General features: G+C 42.5%; 1 protein-coding gene across 1 annotated transcript; it reads right to left on the bottom strand.

The window, feature by feature from the left end:
* Nucleotides 1-8778: 8778 nt before the first annotated feature.
* PROK2 (prokineticin 2) lies at nt 8779-22872 on the bottom strand. Its single transcript, XM_047746850.1, has 3 exons — nt 22458-22872; nt 18747-18872; nt 8779-9661 (listed from the first exon to the last, which is right to left on the bottom strand). Exons 1-3 carry the CDS (start codon nt 22551-22553, stop codon nt 9557-9559), a joined length of 327 nt encoding a protein of 108 aa, XP_047602806.1. The 5' UTR covers nt 22554-22872; the 3' UTR covers nt 8779-9556.
* Between the last annotated feature and the right edge of the window lie 200 nt (nt 22873-23072).

Here is a 23072-nt window from a genome sequence, read left to right as displayed (position 1 = left end):
AAAAAATGAAATATCTCAAATGGGAAAGCTGTAATAAATCAATAACCATAATGACAATAATCTCTGTATCCATTATCCAAGCTTGACAAATCTTACCAGTTTTGCCATATTGGTTTCCACTGCTCTTTTCTTTCCTTGACTCTTTTTTCTTATCTTTGTTCCTCTTCTCTTACTGCCTTTCTCCATCCTTTCCTCCCTCCCTTTCCTTTCTTCCTTTTTCCCCTTTCTTCTTCTCTCTTTTTAAGAGAAATAAAACAAGACACAATTATTTTTGCCAAGTCTTTGGTCTCACTACCACCCCCTACCTTTTCTAATGCCCTCCCTATCTGCTAAGAGGTAAAAGGGTCCTGGGTCCTAGGGCTGAATTAGGGGTTCATTTTGCAGGGGGATGACTGGATGGGCAGGATTAGGTCTACCCTTTATGGTCTTCCTGAGGCTTACAGGATGGAGTGCAAACTTCTTTGCCTGCCACAAAAGGCCTTTCATTGTATGGCCCCTCCATGCCCCTGGCCTCATCCTCTCTGTGCATTTCCATCTCTTCCTTCTCTGATGACCTTTGTATAAGCTCTCCTTGGAAAGCCCATGTCCCCTTCTCTGTCTGGAAATCCTTCACCCACCCCTCCAGGGTAGAGGCAATAGTCACGATATTTAAGAACTGGGATGGCAGAGGGCTAAATCAACTCTACATCCATACCCCTGGGTCCTGGCTGACCATCAGGTTTGTGCTGGCCCCAGATCTAAGATTTCTGCCAGCCCTTCTAGGCCCAGCCACCCCTCCTCTGGGTTCTCCTGGCCCATTTTGTTTACCTGCATGAATCCTCATGTATGGCCATGGCTCCCAGCTCCCTTAGGTCTCACCTCTTCCCACTCCTTTCCCAGGCCCTGTCTTCCAGCCGCTCCATTAGTGCCAGTGCCCTGAGCAGATAATACTGTCATACCTACATGGCTTTACATGCATTGTTCCTTGTGTCCAAAGTCCTCAGGCCCTTGACCCCAACTCAATTGCTACTAAGCCTTCAGATGTAAGGGATGAATTCCCAGATATAAGAGGTGAACTAACCTATGCAAAGAGAGAGGGAGTTCATTTTAGGGCAGACCCTGCAAAATATTCAAGTCTCCAAACCCACGCATTAGATCCAAGTGCCATGGTGGTAGCAAATGTATCATCTTACCACCATTTTGAGTAGTCTTTGCACCAAGATGGCCTAGGTTATAGAATGTAGTGGGTGCAAAATACCCTTCTCTAGTAGATGTGTTTTTCTTTGTCACCTGCCAAAACCACTGAGTTTCAGGATTCCCTCCATGAGGGGTAAAGGAGGCAATGGGAAAACCTTCTCTACTCACCCTCATTCTAGACCACTGTGGCACTATTAGCTGCTTCTGGAGTGAATGGAAGTTAAGGCAGACTTGATCTGACTCCAAGGGGTTCCTTATACCTTTCTTCCAACTTAGGCAAGACTTTTGGGGTCCAACCCAGCCCATGAATAGAACTCTCTTGTTTTCCCCCACCCCCATTGCTTCCTTTCTTTTGGGATATTTTGGAGGAGGATTAGATGCTTGGAGCCACAGCAGCCATCTTGCAGCCATGAGAAAAGATACTGTACACAGTGAAGGTAGCAGACCAGAAAAATAAAAAGAACAGGCATCTGTCTTAACATTGTTGAGCTATTTAACCAAACAAGCAACCTCATATCTACAGACTCTGGTCTTGAAATAAATACTACTATTGCTTCAGGCACTAGTATTCAGTGCTTCAGGCACTAATGTTGTTGGTTTTTGAAATAACAGTTAACTGCAACAATACTTAAAATATTCAACTCTCTCCACTCCTTTGATGGGTATGCTAGATATCTTGGAACCGTATTTACAAAGTTAAAAAAAAAAAAAAGACTTATTTAATCACTCTTTCCAACTATTGGGTCATTCAGCCTGCTGTTAACTGTTAAATTAACCTGTCTCCGGAGAAAGTAGATTTGACTTGATTTCTTAGAATGAAATAAATCTGGAAGATTAAAAATATACCTATTACTAGGCTGGTTTTGATCAGTGTATGTTTAAGATTTTGATTTCATAAATCTAGTTACAAGAGGAGGAGGACACAGGGGTATGGAAGGTCTAGTTCTTTTGCTAATGAGTTAGCAAGCTAAGTGGAGAAACCTGGCAAACATGCCCCAAACCACAAATCAAGTCAGAGCATAATATATGCCCAAAGAGAGATCTAGATAGAAAGCTTGGGGATAATGAGGAGATCAGACTTCATAATCAATTGTCTGAGACAGGCCCTAAGCATTCTAGCTCTGGTTACCCAAGTGAGGAAAGCAGAAAGAACCAAAAGACTGGAACAAAAATTGCCCAATTTCCACGTTCCCCCACCTCTCATGTTCTTAAGTTACCTTCTCACTCACACATCTTCCCCACTCTGGTGTCCATTTTTTTTTTTTTTAAAGATTTTATTTATTTATTTGATAGATAGAGACCACAAGCAGGCAGAAGGGCAGGCAGAGAGAGAGAGAGGAGGAAGCAGGCTCCCTGCTGAGCAGAGAGCCTGATGTGGGGCTCGATCCCAGGACCCTGGGATCATGACCTGGGCCGAAGGCAGAGGCTTTAACCCACTGAGCCACCCAGGCGCCCCTCTGGTGTCCATTTTTAAAGTGAATCCCTCTAGGGGCATCTGGGGGCTCAGTTTGTTAGGCATCTGCCGGTTAAGTGTCCGCCTCTGGCTCAGGTCATGATCTCAGGGTCCTGAGATCAAGCCCCTGGTCAGGATCCCTGTTCAGAGAGGAGTCTGCTTCTCTTTCTCCCTCTGATCTCCCTCCCTGCTTGTGCGCGCTCACTCCCTCTCTCTCTCTGCCTTGGATTAAAAAATAATAATAAAAGAAAAAAACTTTAAAAAATAAAAAATAAAGTAAATCTCTCTAATGCAATAAAACCACCTAATTCTCTCCTCAGCATTTTCTATTACACTTCTCTTCAAATATTCAAGTGCCAGTAAAGAATGTAGCCATTTTAAGGAAGTTTGTTACACAAAATCTTGCCTCAAGGAGAGCCAGCAAAGACATTATTGGTTAGAAGAGTCAGAACGTAATAGAAATCAAACAGATAGTCTTGAAGAAGACCACGCCACTACCCTCCCAAAAGAAGAAAAAGTAGCAGGTTTACCCCACAGAAAAGGGTATTTTGTGCTTTGGGTCAAGGATAAGGGAGGGGGAGAGACTTAGTAGGTATTTAACTCACTCTGTGTCCTGGTTGCAGTCATGTCAGATAAACAGCTTGAAATTTATGTGCACAAGTCCCAAGTCTTGAAGTCACCTCAAATTACACAGTGAAAACAGGTAAAACTATTTTAAGTTGCAATGTAAAGGCATAGATACAACTCTTTTACTTCTTGGTAACATTAGACAGACAGGTACATTAAGGTTATTATTATTTGGCTTCTAGGAGGAATAATTTAGTCATTTATGAATTAAGATTTAAGTGGCCAGCCTATGCTAGGTGGAGAACATGCAAACTATTGGTTAAGTGTATGTTTTAAAATTTACCTGATTCATTTCTATTACCTGAATTATGCCAGTCTGTGTAGCCTTCTAGAATGGGAAATCTTATTTTCTGCCCGGCTATGATATCTGAGAAGCACATACTGTTTTTTGGTTAGGACTTGTCTTGGAACCTGCAAAGTGTAATAAACGGTTTCATTTTCTTGAAATATAGATGTGCTGCAATTTCAAAAGGCTTTGAAAAATTATCAAAGTTTCAATGCTGACTTAATACATGCCTTACAGAATATTCTCTGGAGATCATGAAATGTAAATGCATGAGACAATGAAAATTTTCCTTGTCTTTTTCATGTAACGTATTTATTTTTTCCCCTTTTATTCCTCCCTGCGTTTCTCCCATGTGTTTCCTGAGTACTGACCAATTTGCATGGCAGTATGCTTCGTAGAAGAGGCAGAAGGAGAGGAGATAAGGAAGAACCCCTGTCCCACGTATTTCTTCGGCAGAGTGACATAAAGAGTGAAACTGTACAGTGTGTAATTCTTTCAACCCACAGTCACGACCCATTTAATTAGCATATCTGTCTTGAGGAATTATGGGATACCCGGAGCTATTTCTAGAATTTGATTTGCATAATTGTTCTAATCCTTTATGAGTATGGTGACATGTGGTCTGACAAAAGATTTTTTTTAATTTCTAAGTTACCTTATAAGTTTTATAAAGATATTAGAATTAAACACCTTTAGATATATATTTAATAACCTGCCTCTATTGAAAGGAACACATTTATACAAAGGCATAATTAGTCTTCTGCTAATGGCATATTATTCTACTTTTTGCTACTTGAAAAAACAGCTTTGTTCACTGAAAGTTTGTCATTTAAAGTTTTTATCTAGCACCTCTTGGTGAGATTAAAATTCACTTAAACATCCTAAGAAAATTTACAGCTGTAATGGACCTCAGTGATGTTCCCTGTCTCTTTCTTAATCCATGGGTAGATGACATATTTTAGAACAGTGGGAGCAGGAAATGGATTTACGCATTTTCTTAGGTTGCTTACTTTTAGGTCTAAAAATTTCCATAATAAAAAGTTTTTGGTTTGGGGGTACCTGGGTGTCTCAGTCATTAAGTGGTAAGTGTTAAGCATCTGCCTTCGGCTTGGGTCATGACCCCAGGGTCCTGGGATGGAGCCCCGCATCTTATCGGGCTCCCTGCTCTGCGGGAAGCCTGCTTCTCCCTCACCTCCTCCCCCGGCTTGTGATCTCGCTGTCTCTCTCTCTGTCAAATAAATAAAATCTTAAAAAAAAAAAAAGTTTTTCTTTTGCCTGGATGAGCCACATACACTCAAGCCAGCCTCAGCCCCGCCTATAGGGAACAGGTCCATTCCCCGTCACACTGAGAAAACTCAGTTTGGGAAGCTTACCAATAGCTATTCAGATCTAACAATACAAAAACACAGTCTTCTCCAACTTCTTATAAAGCTTTTGAGTTTCTGCAACAGAAACGTTTTTCACAAATTAGATCATATTTTACTCAAGACAGTGAAAATCTGGATTTAGACAACGTGGAAATTTGATCAGAAGTGCACTATAAAGCTATGATATCTCTCATCTGTGACTGAGGTTATTTTATGTGAGCCCTTTGCCTTAAGCTTTAAAGAGTGGCTTTAAAAAAATGGCTTCCTTGCAACAGTAAACTGTACAGAGCTGATGTACAACTGAGAGTTCTTTGGTTGGCTATTAAAATGTATCCAATGTTTACCTTTTCATGACTTTGAATACCAATGATACTTTATTTACAGCAGACCTATTTTGTAGAGCCCTACTTGGAGGTTTAACTTATCTTTTAATACTGTCATCTCAAATTTTGTTTGATACTGAAACAAAATTTAGGGGCCCCTGGATGACTCAGTTGTTAGGCAGCTGCCTTGGGCTCATCAGGTCATGATCCCCAGGTCCTGGGATTGAGCCCTGCATTGGGCTCCCTGCTCACTGGGAGGCCTGCTTCTCCCTCTCCCACTTTGCGAGCTTGTGTTCCCTCTCTTGCTGTGTCTCTGTCAAATAAAAAAAAATCTTTTAAAAAAATATTTATACGAGCAGATGGAAAATATTTTCAGACTAAACCAGTGTCTCTCGCAGGGGGACTATCTACCCCTACGCATTCACTTGGTAAAGTCTAGAGACATTTTGGGGTGTGACAGCTCAGGGGAACTACTGGCATCTGGTGGGTGGGGGACAAGCGTGCTGCCCAACAGCCTATAAAACACAGGATTGTCCCTCAGAACAAAAAATGGCCTGGCCCAGAATGTCTGTAGTGTCGGTGTCCAGAAATCTCCACTAAAGTGAGTGGATGCCTGGAAACATCCCTTCCAGCTGCCGTTCCAGGGAGCAGGCCATGGTCTCGCCTGGCCAGCACAATTCATGAGTAGGGGCCCCAGGGCTCCTTCATAGGGATGAAGAATGCCGTGGACACATGTATGCACGTGATATAGGTGAGACCGTGCTTTTATAATCAGAAATCAGGTTCACATCATGATTTTCCACTTTCTGGCTTTTACTCTCTTGTGGCATATATAAGTTTTATTTAAATGCTTACTAGTGGGAGTTACTCATTTACAATTTGCTGCAACATTGGACTTTCTCGAGCACTGGGATGATTTATGGGCCCTGTAAGATGGAATGAAATCTGGAGAGATATTGGAAAGTGAGGCTGGCAGAGGGGCCAGCTGGGAAAACTGTCACCTGGGAGGGTTTGCCTGGAGGAAGAGATCCATGGCTCCACGCCCTGCCTCAGGGCTAGTGCCAGAGCCCAGGGACCAGCTAGGCTGCATCCGGCCTGCTTCCCTCATCTAATTCCAAGAAACTTTGAATAGACTCCTCAAATGAGCTATGAAACTGCAGCTAAAACTCTCACACGGGACCCTTCTATGATTATCCTTCCAGAAGTCGTGGTGGGGGGGAAAATCCCTCAGACAAATAGATTAATTTATGCTTAAGGATCATGGGAACTTCTGAGGGTGGCAAGAAAAGGCAAGACAATTAGCTATTTCTAATCTGACTAGAAAGTTGTCTTGCCAAAGGGTGTCCCAGGGGAGCAGTAGCTTTCCTATAGAAGCATATTTCTTTATTCTTTCTCAGTGGCTCTCAATCATGGGTGCACCTGAGAATCAAATAAGTAGCTACAAAAAAAAAAAAAAATCCTGTTTTTCAAATCAAAATGGTCCTCAAATTTAATCCTCTCAAAAACTGAGGTTAGGAAATTCTGAGTGGGATGAAATTTCTGATATTAAAACCAATGAAGAAGAAAATTGGCTTACATGTGTGATCTCTCCCTGGACTGACTTTGTAGAGCTCCGACCACAGAACAACACTGAAACGCTGGGAAGGATGAAGGTCTTCAGTTAGATAAGAAGGTCTGTAAGGAAATAGTTGTGGCACAAACTCTTCCATGGTTAAAAAAAAAAAAAAAAAAGAAAAAGTGATGCTTAAAGAAAAAAAAAAGAGGTTGAAGTCAGAAATGACAGTTTTCATGAAAGTCAATGTTTGTAAAGGAATCTAAAGGTCCACCTGAGTTTGGCTGGTGCTGGCAGAAGATCTATTTCTATCTTAGAATGGATAGAATCCATTCACAATATTTACATCAAAGTAGACTGCTGACTTTAACAACTTATGTAAATTCTCACTTTGCCTTTCCTTGCAGACATTCTGGCCTATGAGATCTGGCCAACTTCAGTGAGAAAGCATCCTGGGGATGGGAAGAAACAGTACCACAGTCTTTATAGTGCAAGACTTTGTGTGCTTTGCATGCATTTATCTTAAAAAATCTCCATGGAACATGACTATAAGTTTTTTGAAATAATTATTTGAAAAGTGCTAACTTCGGTGACAAGCTAAAAAGAGTACTAACCAAATAAAGTTGTAGGAGTTATTCCCCAATAAAAATAATAACCCAGAGCAGAGACACCAAATGATGAAGTTCTGTTTTTCTCTGAATGGCGGCGAGCAAGTCAGGAGACATGGTTCTGTTTCCCACACACACTTTATATTCCTTGTCCTGGCTGTGTCCTACAGTCTACCTCTTTGTAGTGATTTTTTTAAATTGAATTGGTGTATGTAAAACTAAAATTTTATGAGTTTGTTCGATTTTTTTTTTAACTTGGGGGAAAATGGATGATTGATCCAATCAAGTGTTTACAATTTATGGAAAAGGGTGTCTCAACCATTATATGAAGGCGACATTTAGCCCAACGGCTGCAGTACGTTTCTTTATCTGTAATTCCACTTGCTGAAGTCGGTGTTTTTTCCAGCAGACTCACTGAGGAATGCTTCTTGCACACATAGGAAACTGAACCAAAAATAATACTTCTATGCCCAGGTATGGTAATGAGTACAGCAAAATCCCATACATTTACAGGACACATTAGCCCCAAGGGTAAAGTTACACACAACGTGCAACTGTCAGCCTTGGCTGAATCAGTAACTACAAAATGGACAAATTTTTCTTTTTCTTTTTTTTTTTTTTGCAACAGTCTGTTGGCATGGTCAAGTTTAGTCAGTTAAACACATTTCATAAGTTGTTTATTTGCGACATTGATTCCATTTACAATACTTGGTGGGGTTTTTCAAGGTTCTTCATCACTGTTCGGCTAGCACCTAGCCTCCTGCCTAACGGCTCGTTTGATAAACACTGGGTCATGATTTGCTGAATCAACAGTGAGATCACAGGAGTCCATTCCTGATTACAGCCAGTTTAGCACATCACAATCTTCCTTCATGTTCCCAAACCTCACTGATTTACACATTGTTTTTTGTACGACCTTAAGATTCATGCAAACAGAACTTTCCTGTATGTAAAGTGAGTGACAAGCAGGTCTTGTGAGTGTCATCTGCCCAGCATTGGGGGTCTTTGCCCATTTTAGAATGTGAGCTAAGAGAAAGCTGCTTTTAATAAAAATTGACGACAACAGTGACAAAAATAAGGATATAATATTAAAATAAATCAAATGTTATACAATACTGTCATTATTCTGATACAGAATTTTTACACAGCAATATTGATATAGGTACACATGGCAGGATGTCAGGTAATCCATTATAAGAGATCTTCTGGTTACAAATGAAGTTTAAATTACAACTTAATACCGATTTTAAAATGGTAACGGGGGTTATGCCAGATTAAAATCAATACTTCCTCTTCAAGTGGCATTTTCTGGAACATCTCTGTGAGACTTCAAAAAAAAAAACTTCATAAAGAGAAAGATAAATAAATGTAATGTCATATTGGAAAAGTTTTTAGTTTTTTTTTTTTTTAAACCAACCCAAATCTAGATATATGGACTAACTTGACTTTCCCTTCCCTCTGGACTCACACCTGTCACACAGTGGACCTGAAGTCTTGTTGCATGGACAGGTTCCGTGAAAGTTTGGAAGCACTCCAACCTCTACTCCATCTAGAAGTCTGGAGTGTCTAGTTCAACTACACACCCTTCACTGTTTAAGTATCAGGCAAAAAGCTCGAGTCTCAACAGTGATTCTGCAAGCAAATTAGAGTCTGTGAAACAACCCTGCTCCCCACTTTCAAAGGCTAGAGGACTGGTGAGGGAAATGGTGAAAAATAAAGTGAGAGCCTTAAAATTCTTTGAAGACAGAAAAGAGACTCCAGAGTGTGTATATATGTGTGTGTGTGTGTGTGATGGGCAGGGCTGGTGGGAGAGGGTTTAAGAAAAAAAATTTCCTGCGACAAAATATCAAATTCTTATTCTTCTCATTTCTGTGAAAATAGGTGAGTTACTGGCATTAAAAGAGCCCAGCCAAATCAAAACACAGACAGGAAAATGAGAACTGGTTCCATAATGCCCTGCACTTTACATTAATATCCAAAATTAAAATCCACTTTCAATTAAAAAAAAAGTCATTTAAACATCAAAGATAGAAATGTTACTTGGATAGGCGAGGAAGCAACAGCATTTCTTTCTGGCATATTATTTGTTTGGCACAATCACAAGTAAATAGACTTTACAGACATCATGTGGCTGTTCACATTTAAAGTTTCTACTCTCAAGTGATTACTTTCGGGCTAAACAAATAAATCGATTAAATGAAGTCCGTAAACAGGCTAAGCCCGGCATACATGGACACGTGTGATGCATTCTTCGCCCAAAAAATGGAACCTAAGACAGAAGAAGAAAACTGAGTCAGAGAAGGAAATGTTAAAAGACAAAACCAAAAAACCTGATTCTGGAGAAATCTGTTTCAATAAGAACAACTAGTGTTACCTGGAACTCTTAATCAAGCAATATGCTCTGCACTTTATTATCCTTTTTCATCCCACAACCACTCTGTGAAGATGACAAATGCTTTCATTATACCCATTTTACAGGCGAGAGACTGAGACACAATGAGATCAGCAACCTGCCCAAGCTCACAGACGCAGACCTTGAAGCTTGGATGGCAACTGGACCAGAGAGACCAAGCTTTTAACCACCAAGCTATACTACCTTTTACTTCTTCATTTTAATTCTCTTTATAGCATCCTATTAATAAGCTCCTTAAGGAGGGCATGACATTAAGGGTATGACCACAATTATATTATAATGAGTAAATATGGAGTCACTGAAAACAAGCAATGTATAAACTCACACATTTGCACACAGATGGCAGGAGGGGTCAGAATTCTGAGCAGTGTGGGTAGGGGAGGAGCAAAAGGGAAACTAGGGAAGGAGGCAAGCCTGAGTCACAGAAAAGGAACAAACTAAACCCCGGCCCAGGGAGAGCTAGCAGAGAAAGGCTGGCTTCATTCTAAGAGGCATCCAAGTGGTATTTCTGAGTCTTGCCTATGCCACCAGTGAAGCAGGGTTGAGGGGGGTCAACCAGCAACCAGCATCATGGTTCTCTGTCTCAGGGCCAGTGGAGTCCCTCAAAGTACATATATGTTCCAGAGGCAAAGAACAAAATTCATTCTCTGCTCTGGGGATGGTGCCCTCTTGAGACTCTGCCTCCTTGGGAAGTTAGAGGGAGAGATTTTCCCCAGGCCTGGAGGCAATAGTTAGTCAAATGTAATGGGACAGCAAATTACTCTGGTCCAGGATAAGTTGAGAGAGGCAAGCTGTCAGAGACTCATGCCTCAGGGATCCTTCTACGGTTTACACAGGGCAGAAAAATGCATCCTGTCTGTTTCTCAACTCTGATGTTTTTTGTCTGCTCTCTATCATTCTAGTGTATTTCCTAGTCTATGCCACCAAGAGAGGTCAGCCCATACCAATTATCTGTCCTAATGAGAAAGTCTGAGATGCATCTTCCAGATGCCTTTGAAATAATTCCTTTGTTCGTAGAAAAAAATTGCCTGCAGACAGTGACAGAACCATTCTAACCTTATTTTGGGGCTGAACTAAGAGGACAGACTCAACTGTATGGGAGTCCAAACAGTGGTCAGGGCTCAGTACACTGGGCACTATCTTTGGGCGGGCACCGTGCTCATGTTCCTCTTACCTCCTTTTTCCTTTTTCTGCTCTTCCTCCTTCTTCTTTCCTGCCTTCCATTTCTAAAATGGTTCTGGAAGGACCAGGGAAATGACGGAGGTCAATAAATAAAAAAAAAAAAAAGAGAGGGAAGCCACAGGTGGGCGTTGATATGCACGTGGAGAAGCGGCAGAGCCACCCCAGGTTCCTCTGCCTTTTGACAAGGGCCTTATTGTCAAGGCTCTGGTGACAGTGCCTGCCTGCAGGGGCCGCGGCCCTCAATGCCCCTCAGACTCATGCTCAGAATGGTTCTGTCACTGTGTGCTCCAGGGGCACATGGATGGCTGGCTCATTTGTGGGCCCTGAGAACGTGTCGGAGGAGGTGGGCCCAGCTGCACTGGCTCGGGCGATTACAAGGGGACAGCAGGAGAAGTTCCAACCCTGGACCTCTCGGATCTGCTCTAGCCGTGAGTCTCTGAGAGCTTCATTGTGTCACACCTAAGACCACTTTGTGGGCAGCTGGGGATGATTCCATCCCCACCCACCAGAGGACATCAGGTGGTATCCAGAGATACTTTTGTTTGTCACAACTTGGGGGAAGGAGCATGAGTGGTGGGTGGAGGCCTGGGGTGCTGCTAGACAGCCTTCAACGCACAGGATGGCCGCCCCAACAAGAAGATCTCTCTGGCCCTAAGGGCCAACGATGCTGATGTGGAGAAAAATGAACAGAGGCAGCAACATCCAAGGTAAAGGAGGCTGACCTGAGCGAGGTGTAACTATAATGACCGCGTCAAACTGCTACACACAGACTACGCCAAGCAGCTTTCCTTCATCTGCCCATTCCACAGACATTTACTGTCCCCGACCGACCAGGCCTTACATCACGTGCTACAGAGACAGTGAGAACAAAACAGGAAAGGCCTGGGCCCATCACGTGGCGTGAATTGTAGTGATGGAAGACAGAGGACCAGGAGAATAGTTTAAGCACCAAAGAAGCCCCTTGGGGTGCCTGCCGTCCAGTGATGTGGGCCCCAAGTCACCACGGGTGTTCTCTGGCCTGTTATGTGCATTCCTAGTCCCTTGAAAACAGTTGCAAAGAAAAATGACAGTGGTGGCCAGCCAGACCCAGGCTTCATGAGGCATCGTGCATGAATGTCACACCAATCCTGTACGCTAGCTTTTTGCCTTTTTTTGACCCAAGCTAAGTGGCTTCCTCTTGAGGTGAAGTGACACGGCTGACAGGGAACCTGTCATCATCAAACCCAGCCCCACTTTCTTCCAGATTTTGCTCTTTTCTCAAATACCACTATTCCCCCCCAACTCCAGGCTCTTTGAAGAAAGGACATCTCATTTGTGAACACGCGGCACTTAGCCTGGGACACAGGAGACGCTTAAGTGAATACTTGTTAAAAGCCTATCTCCTGTCAGTGACCCCTCCCATCTCCCCAGACGTGCTCTGCCTAAAGGCAGAGGGGTGTCCTTCCCAGGTAATGTGGCTTCTCCTCCCTCCATACACCACTGCCCGGCACTGAGCAGGCCCAAAGTGACCCACGCCACCAAACTCAGAGAGAGGGACTCACGTGAAGCCAAAGACGCAGAGGGCCTTCCTGGGGATAGTTCCAGGATAGTTCTAGGGTCTAGGGAGCACCCTGACAACGTGCTCCCAAGGTCATATGTCTCTGTGAATCTTTCAAAAATATCACGGATTTTCCTTTTTCTTATTGAAGGTGACAAGGTACTATTGGCCTTAGCCCAGATCTGCCCCAACAACCTTGACATCCTGATCACATGGTCCTGCAGGGATCTTTATAACTTGCAGCCCTGTTCTTATTCTTCACAAGCCCACTCCCCCCTTTGCAAGATCTGCTCTGTGTCTCTCCCCCTTTTTATCTGTGCCCGCTCATAGCAGTTTTCCTCCTCTCCTTCTCTCGCCGTGCCCCTACTGACAAAGGGCACCATTTCTGATGTGATACACTTGGCAATTTCTCCACTGGCCCCTTCATTTCTAGTTCTACACATATTTTTCTTCTTGAAGATTTTATTTATTTATTTGAGAGAGAGAGACAGAGAGACAGAGATAGCAACAGAGATAGTGAGAGAGAGAGAGAGAGCACACAGGCACACACCAGCTGGGAGCAGGAGGAGAAGCAGGCTCCCGGCTGAGCAAGGGGCCTGGCTCAGGGCTGGATCCCTCATGACCTGAGCAAGGCAGACATTTAACCGACGGAGCCACACAGGCATCCCCTAGTTCTACACGTGTTGTGTGACAAAGTCGATAGGCGTCTAATAGCCAGAGACACAAGAAAGGACACAGGAGAGGCACAGAGAGAGCCCGGGAACCAACCGTTCAGTCCCAACTTGACGGTTTATTTTAGAATCAACTCACTCCAGCATTTCCACAAGCCCAGAATGCCAAACAGCAGATTCTCAAAGAAACCGAGGTTGGACCTGCAGTGCTTTGCACAAGGCATGACTCCTAGCCATCTGCAGCACTTGTAAAGAGAAGACAGTACTGACCCAAAACACATGTATTGTTTGTGATTTCTCTCAAAACAGAGTCAACTTTGCTAAAGAAAGAAATATAGAGAAGGCTGGTCATGTCACATAGAAAGTGCTGGTCTCTTGTGGGAAAGAGGTTTGGGGTAGGAAAATGAGTGAAGGGGGTCAATTGAATAGTGAAGGATGGTGATCACTTTGTACTCAGACAGATGTCAAATTACAATGTTGTATACCTAAAACTTATATAATTTATATACAGTTTTACCTCAATAAAAAACGACATATTTTAACGAATGCCAGTTTTGTTACCATAACTTTTATCAATAAGTACACATTTTAAAACAATTTCAAATAGCACGATGGCACATAAAATACAAACTAAAGGTCTCACAGTTCCTGTCCCTCTCTCACAATTTCCAGCTTTGATAACTGGGAGGGTCGCCAATGTATTTTAATTTGGTCAATTCTTAAAATGTTTCTTCCAATGTTTTTGGAATAATTATATATTCATACAACCCTAAATAATGCAATGATTTATCTTCTTGTGCATAGAGGGTTACCATGAGATCTGGCCTCCCACTGCTCTGTGTCCTCGGAAAGAGTAAAGGAAAACAGGGAATAAGGGGGTCAGCCTCGTGGGTTGTGCGGAACTCGAGTTGGACTGGAGAAGCTGTTGGCTTGTAGGCCTGGGCCTCTGGGTCTAGAGAGGTGCAAAATATTTGCAAGAGTAAGGGTGGTAGCTTCTGTGAGTCAAGGGGAGCCTCCCCTTCCCCCACTTTAGCTCTCAAGTGGGGCAGCTACAAGTATCCTGTGTGGAAGAGAGGGCAAGCCAAGCTGTGGGTTTCAGTAGCTGCTGAGCTCCCAATGCAATGATGCTGCTTCATCTCCTACACTGTGTCCTGTGAGGCAAAGTCAATGTAGTGTTTGGCCAGGGGTGCTCAGCTAGGGCAAGGTCCATGCCCCAAACCATCACAGGGACATCTGTCATAGTCTGGGGACATGGCTGGTTGTCACAACCGAGAGAGGGAGACTACTGGCGTCATGTGGTAGAGGCCAGGGATGCTGCTGAACATTCTCTGATACATAGGGTTGTCCCTACCACCAAGAGCTGTCAGGCCCATACCGTCAAGTTCCCAGGCTGAGAAACTGTATTTATGTTCCCTGAGTCTCTCTGACAAGGAACTTGTATTCACAGCAGGGATGCTGCCCTGAGAGAGAAAATGCAGATAATGGCTCTTGAGCTTTATGGTAGGAAAGATGAGGAAATTAACATATTGGGCTTTCATCCACCCAGCTTCCACTAAATTCTGTAGTTATATTAGTCATATTTTAATTAATATTTTTTAAGGTTATACTTTATCCTGGAAGTATGTTTACAATGTTTCATCATTGGTTGGTTCTAAAACAGAAACGGCTAATAATTAAAAAAAAAAAAATTTTTTTTAAGAGTTTCACAAGTAGGCAGAGAGGCGGGCAGAGAGAGGGGGAAGCAGGCTCCCCGCTGAGCAGAGAGCCTGATGCAGCTCGATCCCAGAATCCTAGGATCATGACCTGAACCGAAGGCAGAGGCTTTAATCCGCTGAGCCACCCAGGCGCCCCTTTGTTTGTTTGTTTTTTACAAAGACAAACCCCAGGCTTTAATTTCAAATTTTTTTTCCAGAAAAGAAAAATACATTGGTCAAATCTTAAAGTGCAGCTAAAAAAAACAAAAAAACACGCCAGAAAACAAAAAGTTAAACTGATACTAAAAATGTTAACATAAAAAGTGAAGCAAAAGGGAGCCTGGGTGGCTCAGTGAGTTAAGCCACTGCCTTCGGCTCAGGTCATGATCTCAGGGTCCTGGAATTGAGTCCCGCATTGGGCTCTCTGCTCAGCAGGGAGCAGCCTGCTTCCCTCTCTTTCTCTTTTTGCCTACTTGTGATTTCTGTCAAATAAATAAATAAAATCTTAAGAAAAAAAAAGTGAAGCAAAAACAATTTTGGGGGAGGAAACACAGTTGTTTAAATTGAAGAAAATTATAAACTAATAAGCAATAAAAATAAAAGTGTTAACTACATAATTATAAACTTCCAAAGCCAAGCAGTAATCAGAATGGGATGGAAATAGCCAATCTTTGTAAACTCTGAAAAGTTTTAATAGAAATATTAAATAGTGGGATTTTTAAATAGCAAAATATTCCTTGCAGACATGATTCAGTAATTCATCCCTAAGTATTAAAAATGAATATATGTTAAGAATTTTATTTGACTAAAAATGTGTTTGGAAAACCTACATCCTGTTCTTCTTAAGTAAACTGATCTTTTATTCTACTTTTCAATTATCAAATGTAAATTTAAAAACTGTACAATTATAAAGGTATAGCCTAGCAGTCACTGTAAACTCCACAAATTAGTGGATGTATCTCAAACAAAATAGTAAACTGAACTCTGTGACTATCAATTCCTACCTGTAGTCTGCAATTTCATTCATCAAATATTACTCACTTTATCAAAATAAACAGACATTTGTGGCTATGACTAAGTCAAGCCAGAATGGAAAGTTTAAAATTTAAAAAGGTGTAGTCTTGACTTATTCATAGTCTTGTGTTTTTAAAACACCAAGCCCTGTGACCACAGTCCCCCCTTAAGAAAAAAAAAAAAAAAGGAAGAAAAAAGGAATGAACACATCATATTAAAATAGAATTTTCTATGCAGTGTCTACACTTTCACTGTTCACTGATGAACCATCAAACTATAGTTTGAAGTTGAATACTATATGTTACACTCACTAGGACACATTTACAAAAATTTCTTTTCTCAGGTTGTTTTGAATAGAATATAGCGGAAAGATAATCTGGAAGTAACTAGATTTTTTAACAGGATAAGTTAATTTCACCCAGAACAAGTAACAACTCCAGGACCTACTTTAAAAATAGAAATGACATATGAACATGTATTTTTAAGACAGAGAAGTATCCAGTAGGAAAAGGTGTAAAACTGAGTTCTAGAAACACTTTCCAAATTGGTGTCTGAATAGGGGAATATTTAAGAGCTGACTTTAAAACCTTTCTCTTTCTCTTTTTTTAGTCCTTTAGTTCTTTTATCAGTTAATTCTACTATGAAAACCATAATTTGTTATTAAAGACTTCGTTATTAAAACTGTGACTAAAAACAAAGGTGTAGAGGTGTACCTGGGTTTCCGGGAGAAGAACGGTATTGTTTACTCTCGGAAATGACCTTGCACTTCATATACCTGAACTGGAAGTTATTCAGGCACCAGGGAAAGAGAATTTGGTTCTCTTATTAAAATACCTCAGATTTGGAAAACTCATCAGAACTACAGGATGTGACAAATTCCCACAAGGGACCATTGTTTCTCATCCCACACCAACCAGCTTTGGTAAAGTGTTCAGGTAAACCCACTTTCAGGGTGGTAGGAGAGTATGGGGACTAACACCCCACAACCAGGGGAACACCAGCCAGACACGAAGTCCCATGCTGCTGTGTGCCCTCTCACCTGGTGACCTCAGCCTGTCACTGAGTCCCTCTGAGGCTTACCGTGGTTGAATGCAGAATGTGCAGGAAACAAATGTGCCTCACAGGCTCGTTGTGTGAAACGAGAAACTCATATACAACATTTAGGGCAGGGTGTCTGGGACATCATAGTCCTCCACAAGGGACAACTACGCTTTGCTATGGCAAAGAACAGTTGCATAGAATGTGTCAGTATTCACTTGTTTTAGCAAAAAGGCTGTACAATTCTGGTATGCAGGGAGTGGAAGGGTATACTAACACTGCACAAAAACCACAACATTCTTAAAAGACTGAGAGGAAACTTTTCAAGGACAGTGACTCCGATGTACAAAAGTTGACTCGCACTTGATAAGGGTGAGGGCAAAAGTGCCATCAGTGCCCATGGTGGCTGGGCTGGTGTCACCACCTCTCTGGGAGTCAGGCATTGAGACAGACCACTAACAGTTTACAACCTTTCCTGTCTTAAAGTGGCCAAAAATAAAAGGTGCATGTCACATGTGACAATGACAGTGAAGCCACGGGAAGTGATGGTCTAAATGGAACAGGAAGTATTTCTCAAGGAAACCACAGGAAAGCCAAACTCAGTCTTCAGAGCAACCCAAACAAGTGGGGTTCCTATTACAGCTCTCAGAGCTCAACAGAAGCCCATTTATTTCATTACCTTCACTCTGAGAAAGTCAAAACAGTAACTGTCATCCACAACTGTCAAGGACAGGGAAGATGGTGGGCCCTACTACAGCTGTCCACCCTAAACCACATGTGGGGGAAAAAAAAAAGGTGGAAGGCAGAGTCCAGAAGACAGACTACTTTGCAAACATTCCATCTATTTTAAACAGGAGAGAACGCTGAGGACACACGCAGCTCTGCCTCCAACAAGCCACCTGGCCTGGGACGGATCCTTCTGTGGCTCCCGACTTCTCTTTGTTGCTGGGTAAAACCAGGAGGTGGCGCTAGGGGAGCAAGACACCACCACCTGGCATCTCTGGGGCATCTTACTGAGATCCCACTGTTTCAAGTTTTGATTCAGAATGGCCAAGACTCTCCAAACTCCACATACCTTTCTACTCCCTTCTGCCTCTCACCCACCCCGCTTCCTGAAGTGATGTCGCTGACTGGCCTCGTGGATAGGAGTGTCTGCCATCCCACCTCAAAAGCACCATCCAATCCTGCCTACGTCGGGTCATGCCACTCATTGCCAAAACCGTTCAAAAGTGTTGTTTAGGTCATCGAGACACTGAGCTGTTAGATAACAGAAGAAGTTGGAAAATTAAGTATCATTAACCTCTACGATTATGAACAGTGTCCTGCACAGATGGGAGTGAAAATAAAGGACTTTTAAATTAAGATATAAGGATAACTGTATCATGCATAATTTTCTGCAAGAAACAAAACACAGTTATTTACTTCTGCCTTATCAGTGGGTCTGATGTGAAAAGTCTTTTCAAGATCTTCTGTACTCTGATTTCGGCAGAGAAGCATACACTGTACTACACACATGTATTTTTGTCCTAAATCCCTTTTAGGCAAATTCCCGTGTTTGAAATTATTTTTTTGAAAAGTTGCCAATGTCATGACAGCAAGGTTATGAAAACAATTCACTAGAGTAACGATGGTAGAGGACCCAGTTCTTTAAAATGGGAGGGGAGAGGAAGGAGTTTTCCATTGCCATCTTCTCTAACTTACAATTTCAAGCACAACACCCTGGGTTTCATGTCCTACAGGCCTTGCTGGGAGTTCAGTTACCACAACGTAAGAGAACCACCGTGAATACAAATATATGTACTAACTTTACGAGTCAGCGGATGGCAGCTGTCTCCCACTTTGCCCATAGGCGTGCAAATCCTTATGCTCTTAACCCAGATACTAACAGCACAGCACATGCCTCCGGCACACTGGGGGTCCTTGTCGCAGGCCTGAAATGTAACAAACAAACAGATAAATGTAGATGGCGGGCAAGACTCTGGCTGAGGAAATCTAAAATTAGCAGTCAAAAATGCTCTTTATATCTCCAACCACCAGGATTTTAATAATCACACATATAAAAAAGAACTGTAATCTTCATTTGCTTGCTCATATTTACCATAAAATCTGAACAGAAGAGATTTTCCTAGTTTAAAAAAAAAAATGGCCTAAAGAATGGCCCACACATTACAAAAATCTTAAATAAACACACAGAAAATCACCTCTCTTTTTCTAGTGTTTCGTGGCTGAATTGGCTTTGAATTTGAAAAACAAGTCTGGATTAGTCTTATACCATACATGGTAATTAGGAACTACATAAATTGAATCACAAGATTTTATGACTATTAACCGCAGAATACGTTGGGCCCAATTTTTAAAAAGGACTTAATTTATTTTTAAAGGGATTTAAATAGTCTCTAAATCTGGCATGAAATGCTCCAGACCCACAAAGGTACTGATGTAAATTTTAAAAATGCTCATTTTCCCTTTCAAATATTTGCATTTGGGTCATGAGACTTGATGTTTCTCAAACCACTGGCTTGATTTTCACTTTTCCTCTTTAAAGAAAGAAATTTCATAGGTTGGGAATGGACAAACCAAGATTTTTGCCTTAGGTTACTGTTTTGTTTTTTTCAGGTGAGTAAACTGCAAAAAGGAAATTATTGGCTTAGGGTATACACATGTGTACATTACAAAATCAAAATGAACTATTCTTTAAGATTAATCAGATTTAGAAATTCAAATGACAGATGCAATTCTCAACAACGATTACTCGAGGCATCTGTTCTCAATATAAAAATTGTAAATACAAATAATTAAAGAATCAACTATGGAGGAGTTTTTATACTCTATCTAAATAGAAATAAATAATGCTGTCTGAATTTATTTGCATGAAAATAGATCTGAAGAACTATTGTTCCTTCCTAGAATCAACAAAAAAATAGGATGCTTTGTTTGAACGGTATGTTAATAATCCGTTTTGCTAGTGATAAGGTAAAAACATGCTGTACTATATATGTAAGAAACTAAAAAGTCTATAATTTAGACAAAAATATAAATTTTTTTATATTTATTGGAAACAACTAAAACATTCCTTCAAGGCTTTTCTCCTTCAAAGTTTGGGGGCCAGCCACAAGTCTTGAAACATAAGTATATGAGCTCACCCTCATTCACTGTTTTTTTTTGTTTAAAATTATCAACCACCCTACTCTAAGGTTGGTTTATTTCCCTCATTAGAGTTTTTTTCTCAGCCTATTTAAAATGACTGTGTGGACAAAACTCCAATTTTCACCTTGGGGCGTTAGGACATTCAGATGAAAACATCCAAACATTTCCATTTTCCAATTTTTAGCTGTATGGCAGAGACATGTATACGTGGCCATGACAATTTGTAAATGAGAAGTACAGTATGTGATCTTTTCCAATATGGTTTTAACAAATCTATGTGGAAATAAATCAATTTCAAAATAGCTACACCTATTACCAAAAAAGGTAAATATTTAAGGTGGAGGTTTCAGGCAGTATTTTCTGTCAACAGATGCTCAAGACCTGGAATTCGGAGGCCCCACTAACCCTTTTTAAAAGACAATGAAAATCCAGCCAAAATTTTTCCAAAATTCGGTCAATCACTTGGATATTTAACATCCTGAGGATGATAAGTTACCAGGTTTTTCATTTGGCTCCAGATGGTTCCTGTCATGAAGACATAAATACATTTCTTTATTGCTACATTGCTTAGAGGAATTTTTAAAAAATTCTCTTTTGGTTACACTGAGTTAAAACAACAAAAACAGCTCATAGAAGTCCACTCTAAGCCTCTCTAACAGATAAATATCCCATATGATAAAATTTCACTTTTGTAACAAAAAACTTCACTTCTTGGAAATATTTACAAAGAAATGCATAGGTTTATATAATTTTAATTAGACTGCTGTTTCCTAATGCCCTTCATACTTAACCCATTGCAGATCTATTCAAATAGTGTTGTCCTGTGAATGGAACAAAAAGATACTTATATTGCAAAGGAATTCTGGGCTCAGAGGATTAGCAGAAATTTAAAATGAGCCAGCAGGGGAAGAGTGGGAGAAAAAAACCAATCATGTTCCAACTCTTATATTAGAAAGACCTGTAAAAAGTTTTTTTCAACCACACTGACTGACTGACAAAGCTATTCAAATACACTTTCAAAAAACCTCTATTTTAATAAATATCACAATGCTTATAATCCTATTGGATATAACCAAATACTGTTATTGTACGAGGGCTTTCAAGATGCTATAAACCTATGAACTCACTTGAGAGACTATGGAACTTTTATTTTCTCAAGACCAGGACAGATTTCCCTCAAATTTCAATATTTCATTATGTATCATCAATTCAAACATGTAAGTTTTATTTAAAATCCCATAACGTGCACTTAGATAATTTAAGTAATTTAATGGAGGTGTAAAATAATTTAAGACTTAAAAAAAAAAAAGATAAAAGAGTAAAGCAGGGGCGCCTGGGTGGCTCTATCGTTAAGTGTCTGCCTTCAGCTCAGGTCATGATCCCAGGATTCTGGGATCAAGCCCCGCTTTGGGCTCCCTGTTCATCTGGGAGTCTGCTTCCCCCTCTCTTACTCTCCCTGCTTGTATTTCCTCTCTCCCTGTCTCTCTCTGCCAAATAAATAAATAAAATCTTTAAAAAAAAATTAAAAGAGCAAAGCAGTTGAGCAATCAGGAAAAGGTAGGGATTTTGCATTGTTGATGTAAAGTAGACTACGGTAAACTCATCCTTCAGATCCACACAGAAAACTGTTGGTGAGAATAGGAGAACTGACTCAGTTCCTACTTTCAGAAATGATGAGGACAACTACACTAAGTTGAAACAAACATCTACATTGTAACCTACTCCATAATTATGCCCGAGCCCTGGTGGTGTTTTATCAGGAATTGGAAATGGAAAAATTTTACATGGAAAACCTCAAGAAGCTGGGGGGTGGGTGGGGGTACCCTCTGGAAACCAGAAGGAAGCTCCCACATTGCTTTTCAAAACATACACAAGGCCTCGGACCAAGTTATTTCAAGGGGTTTCTGTGGAGAGTGCAAGGGGAGCAAACTCCTCGACCAGAAGGTTAAGTGTCAGGAATGGGAGATACTCGTCTTGCCCTCTGTGCATTTCAGAAAGGGCCTCCCAAATTTTACGGTTCGAGGTTGGAACGCCTCGAAGAAGTGCTAGAGAAGACTCTGAAAGCAAACTTCTTTCAGCTTAACAGAAAAACCGACCAGCCTGCAGGGTTCCAAGAGGGAAGCAAGGGGGAGAAGGTGGTGATAAAGGAGGTGGTTGACACTTTGGTCACTTTTTCTTCCACAGCGCACCTAAGATCCCGGGCCGTCCGCTGCGTTTGGAGTAGGGCACCTCTCCCAGAGCGCCAAAGGGCATCTGGGGCAGATGTCCCCGCCCGGGGCGACCCTCCCCGAGCCGCTCCCCACCCAAGCCCCCCGAGGCGCAGCGCGGGCGCGCATCCTGGGCGTACAGGTGCGCCCGGGGCTGCTTACCCCGGTGATGACGGCGGCGTCCCCGGCAGGGGGTATGAGCAGCAGCGGCGACAGCAGCAGCAGGAGCAGCAGCGGGGCGCAGCGCGGGCCCCTCATGGCGTCCTCGGGACTACGCGGCGGTTGGGGGGCCGTTGGGGGCGCGGGGCCGGGGCGCGCTCGCTGGAGCGCGGAGCGGAGGGCGGGCGGACTGGCGGGCGGCTGGCGCGAGCCTCCGGGCCGTTATAAAGGCTAGCCCCGCCGTGACTCACGCCGGCGCCCGCCCGGCAGCACGCGCGGGGGGCACGGCGCGGGTACACACCCCACGCCCCCACGCGCACACGCGCGCCCACCCCGGCCCGGCGTCCCCGGGACGAGCACGTGCCGGCGCGCGGCTCCCGGCGCCCCCGCCCCGGGCGCCACGCAGGCAGCGCCCCCCGCGGGGCGCCCCGCTCCGGGCCCCGCGCCTAGCCTCCCGCCTCCCGCCTCTCGCCTCCGCCCGCCGCCGATCCTCGCACGCGCCGCAGCCGCTTTGTGGTCTGAGACGCGCTCGTTCACTGCCCTGGTTTCCAAAGCTCCACGTGCTCGGCGCCGAAAACTTGCAGCTCATTTGCTGTGCAGATGTTTAGGGAGCGCCTA

The sequence above is a fragment of the Lutra lutra genome, chromosome 1 (genome assembly GCF_902655055.1).
Source record: "Lutra lutra chromosome 1, mLutLut1.2, whole genome shotgun sequence".
NCBI classification, from domain to species: domain Eukaryota; kingdom Metazoa; phylum Chordata; class Mammalia; order Carnivora; family Mustelidae; genus Lutra; species Lutra lutra.
Note: the sequence above shows the minus strand (reverse complement) of the source record. Positions and strands in the feature narration are given on the sequence as shown.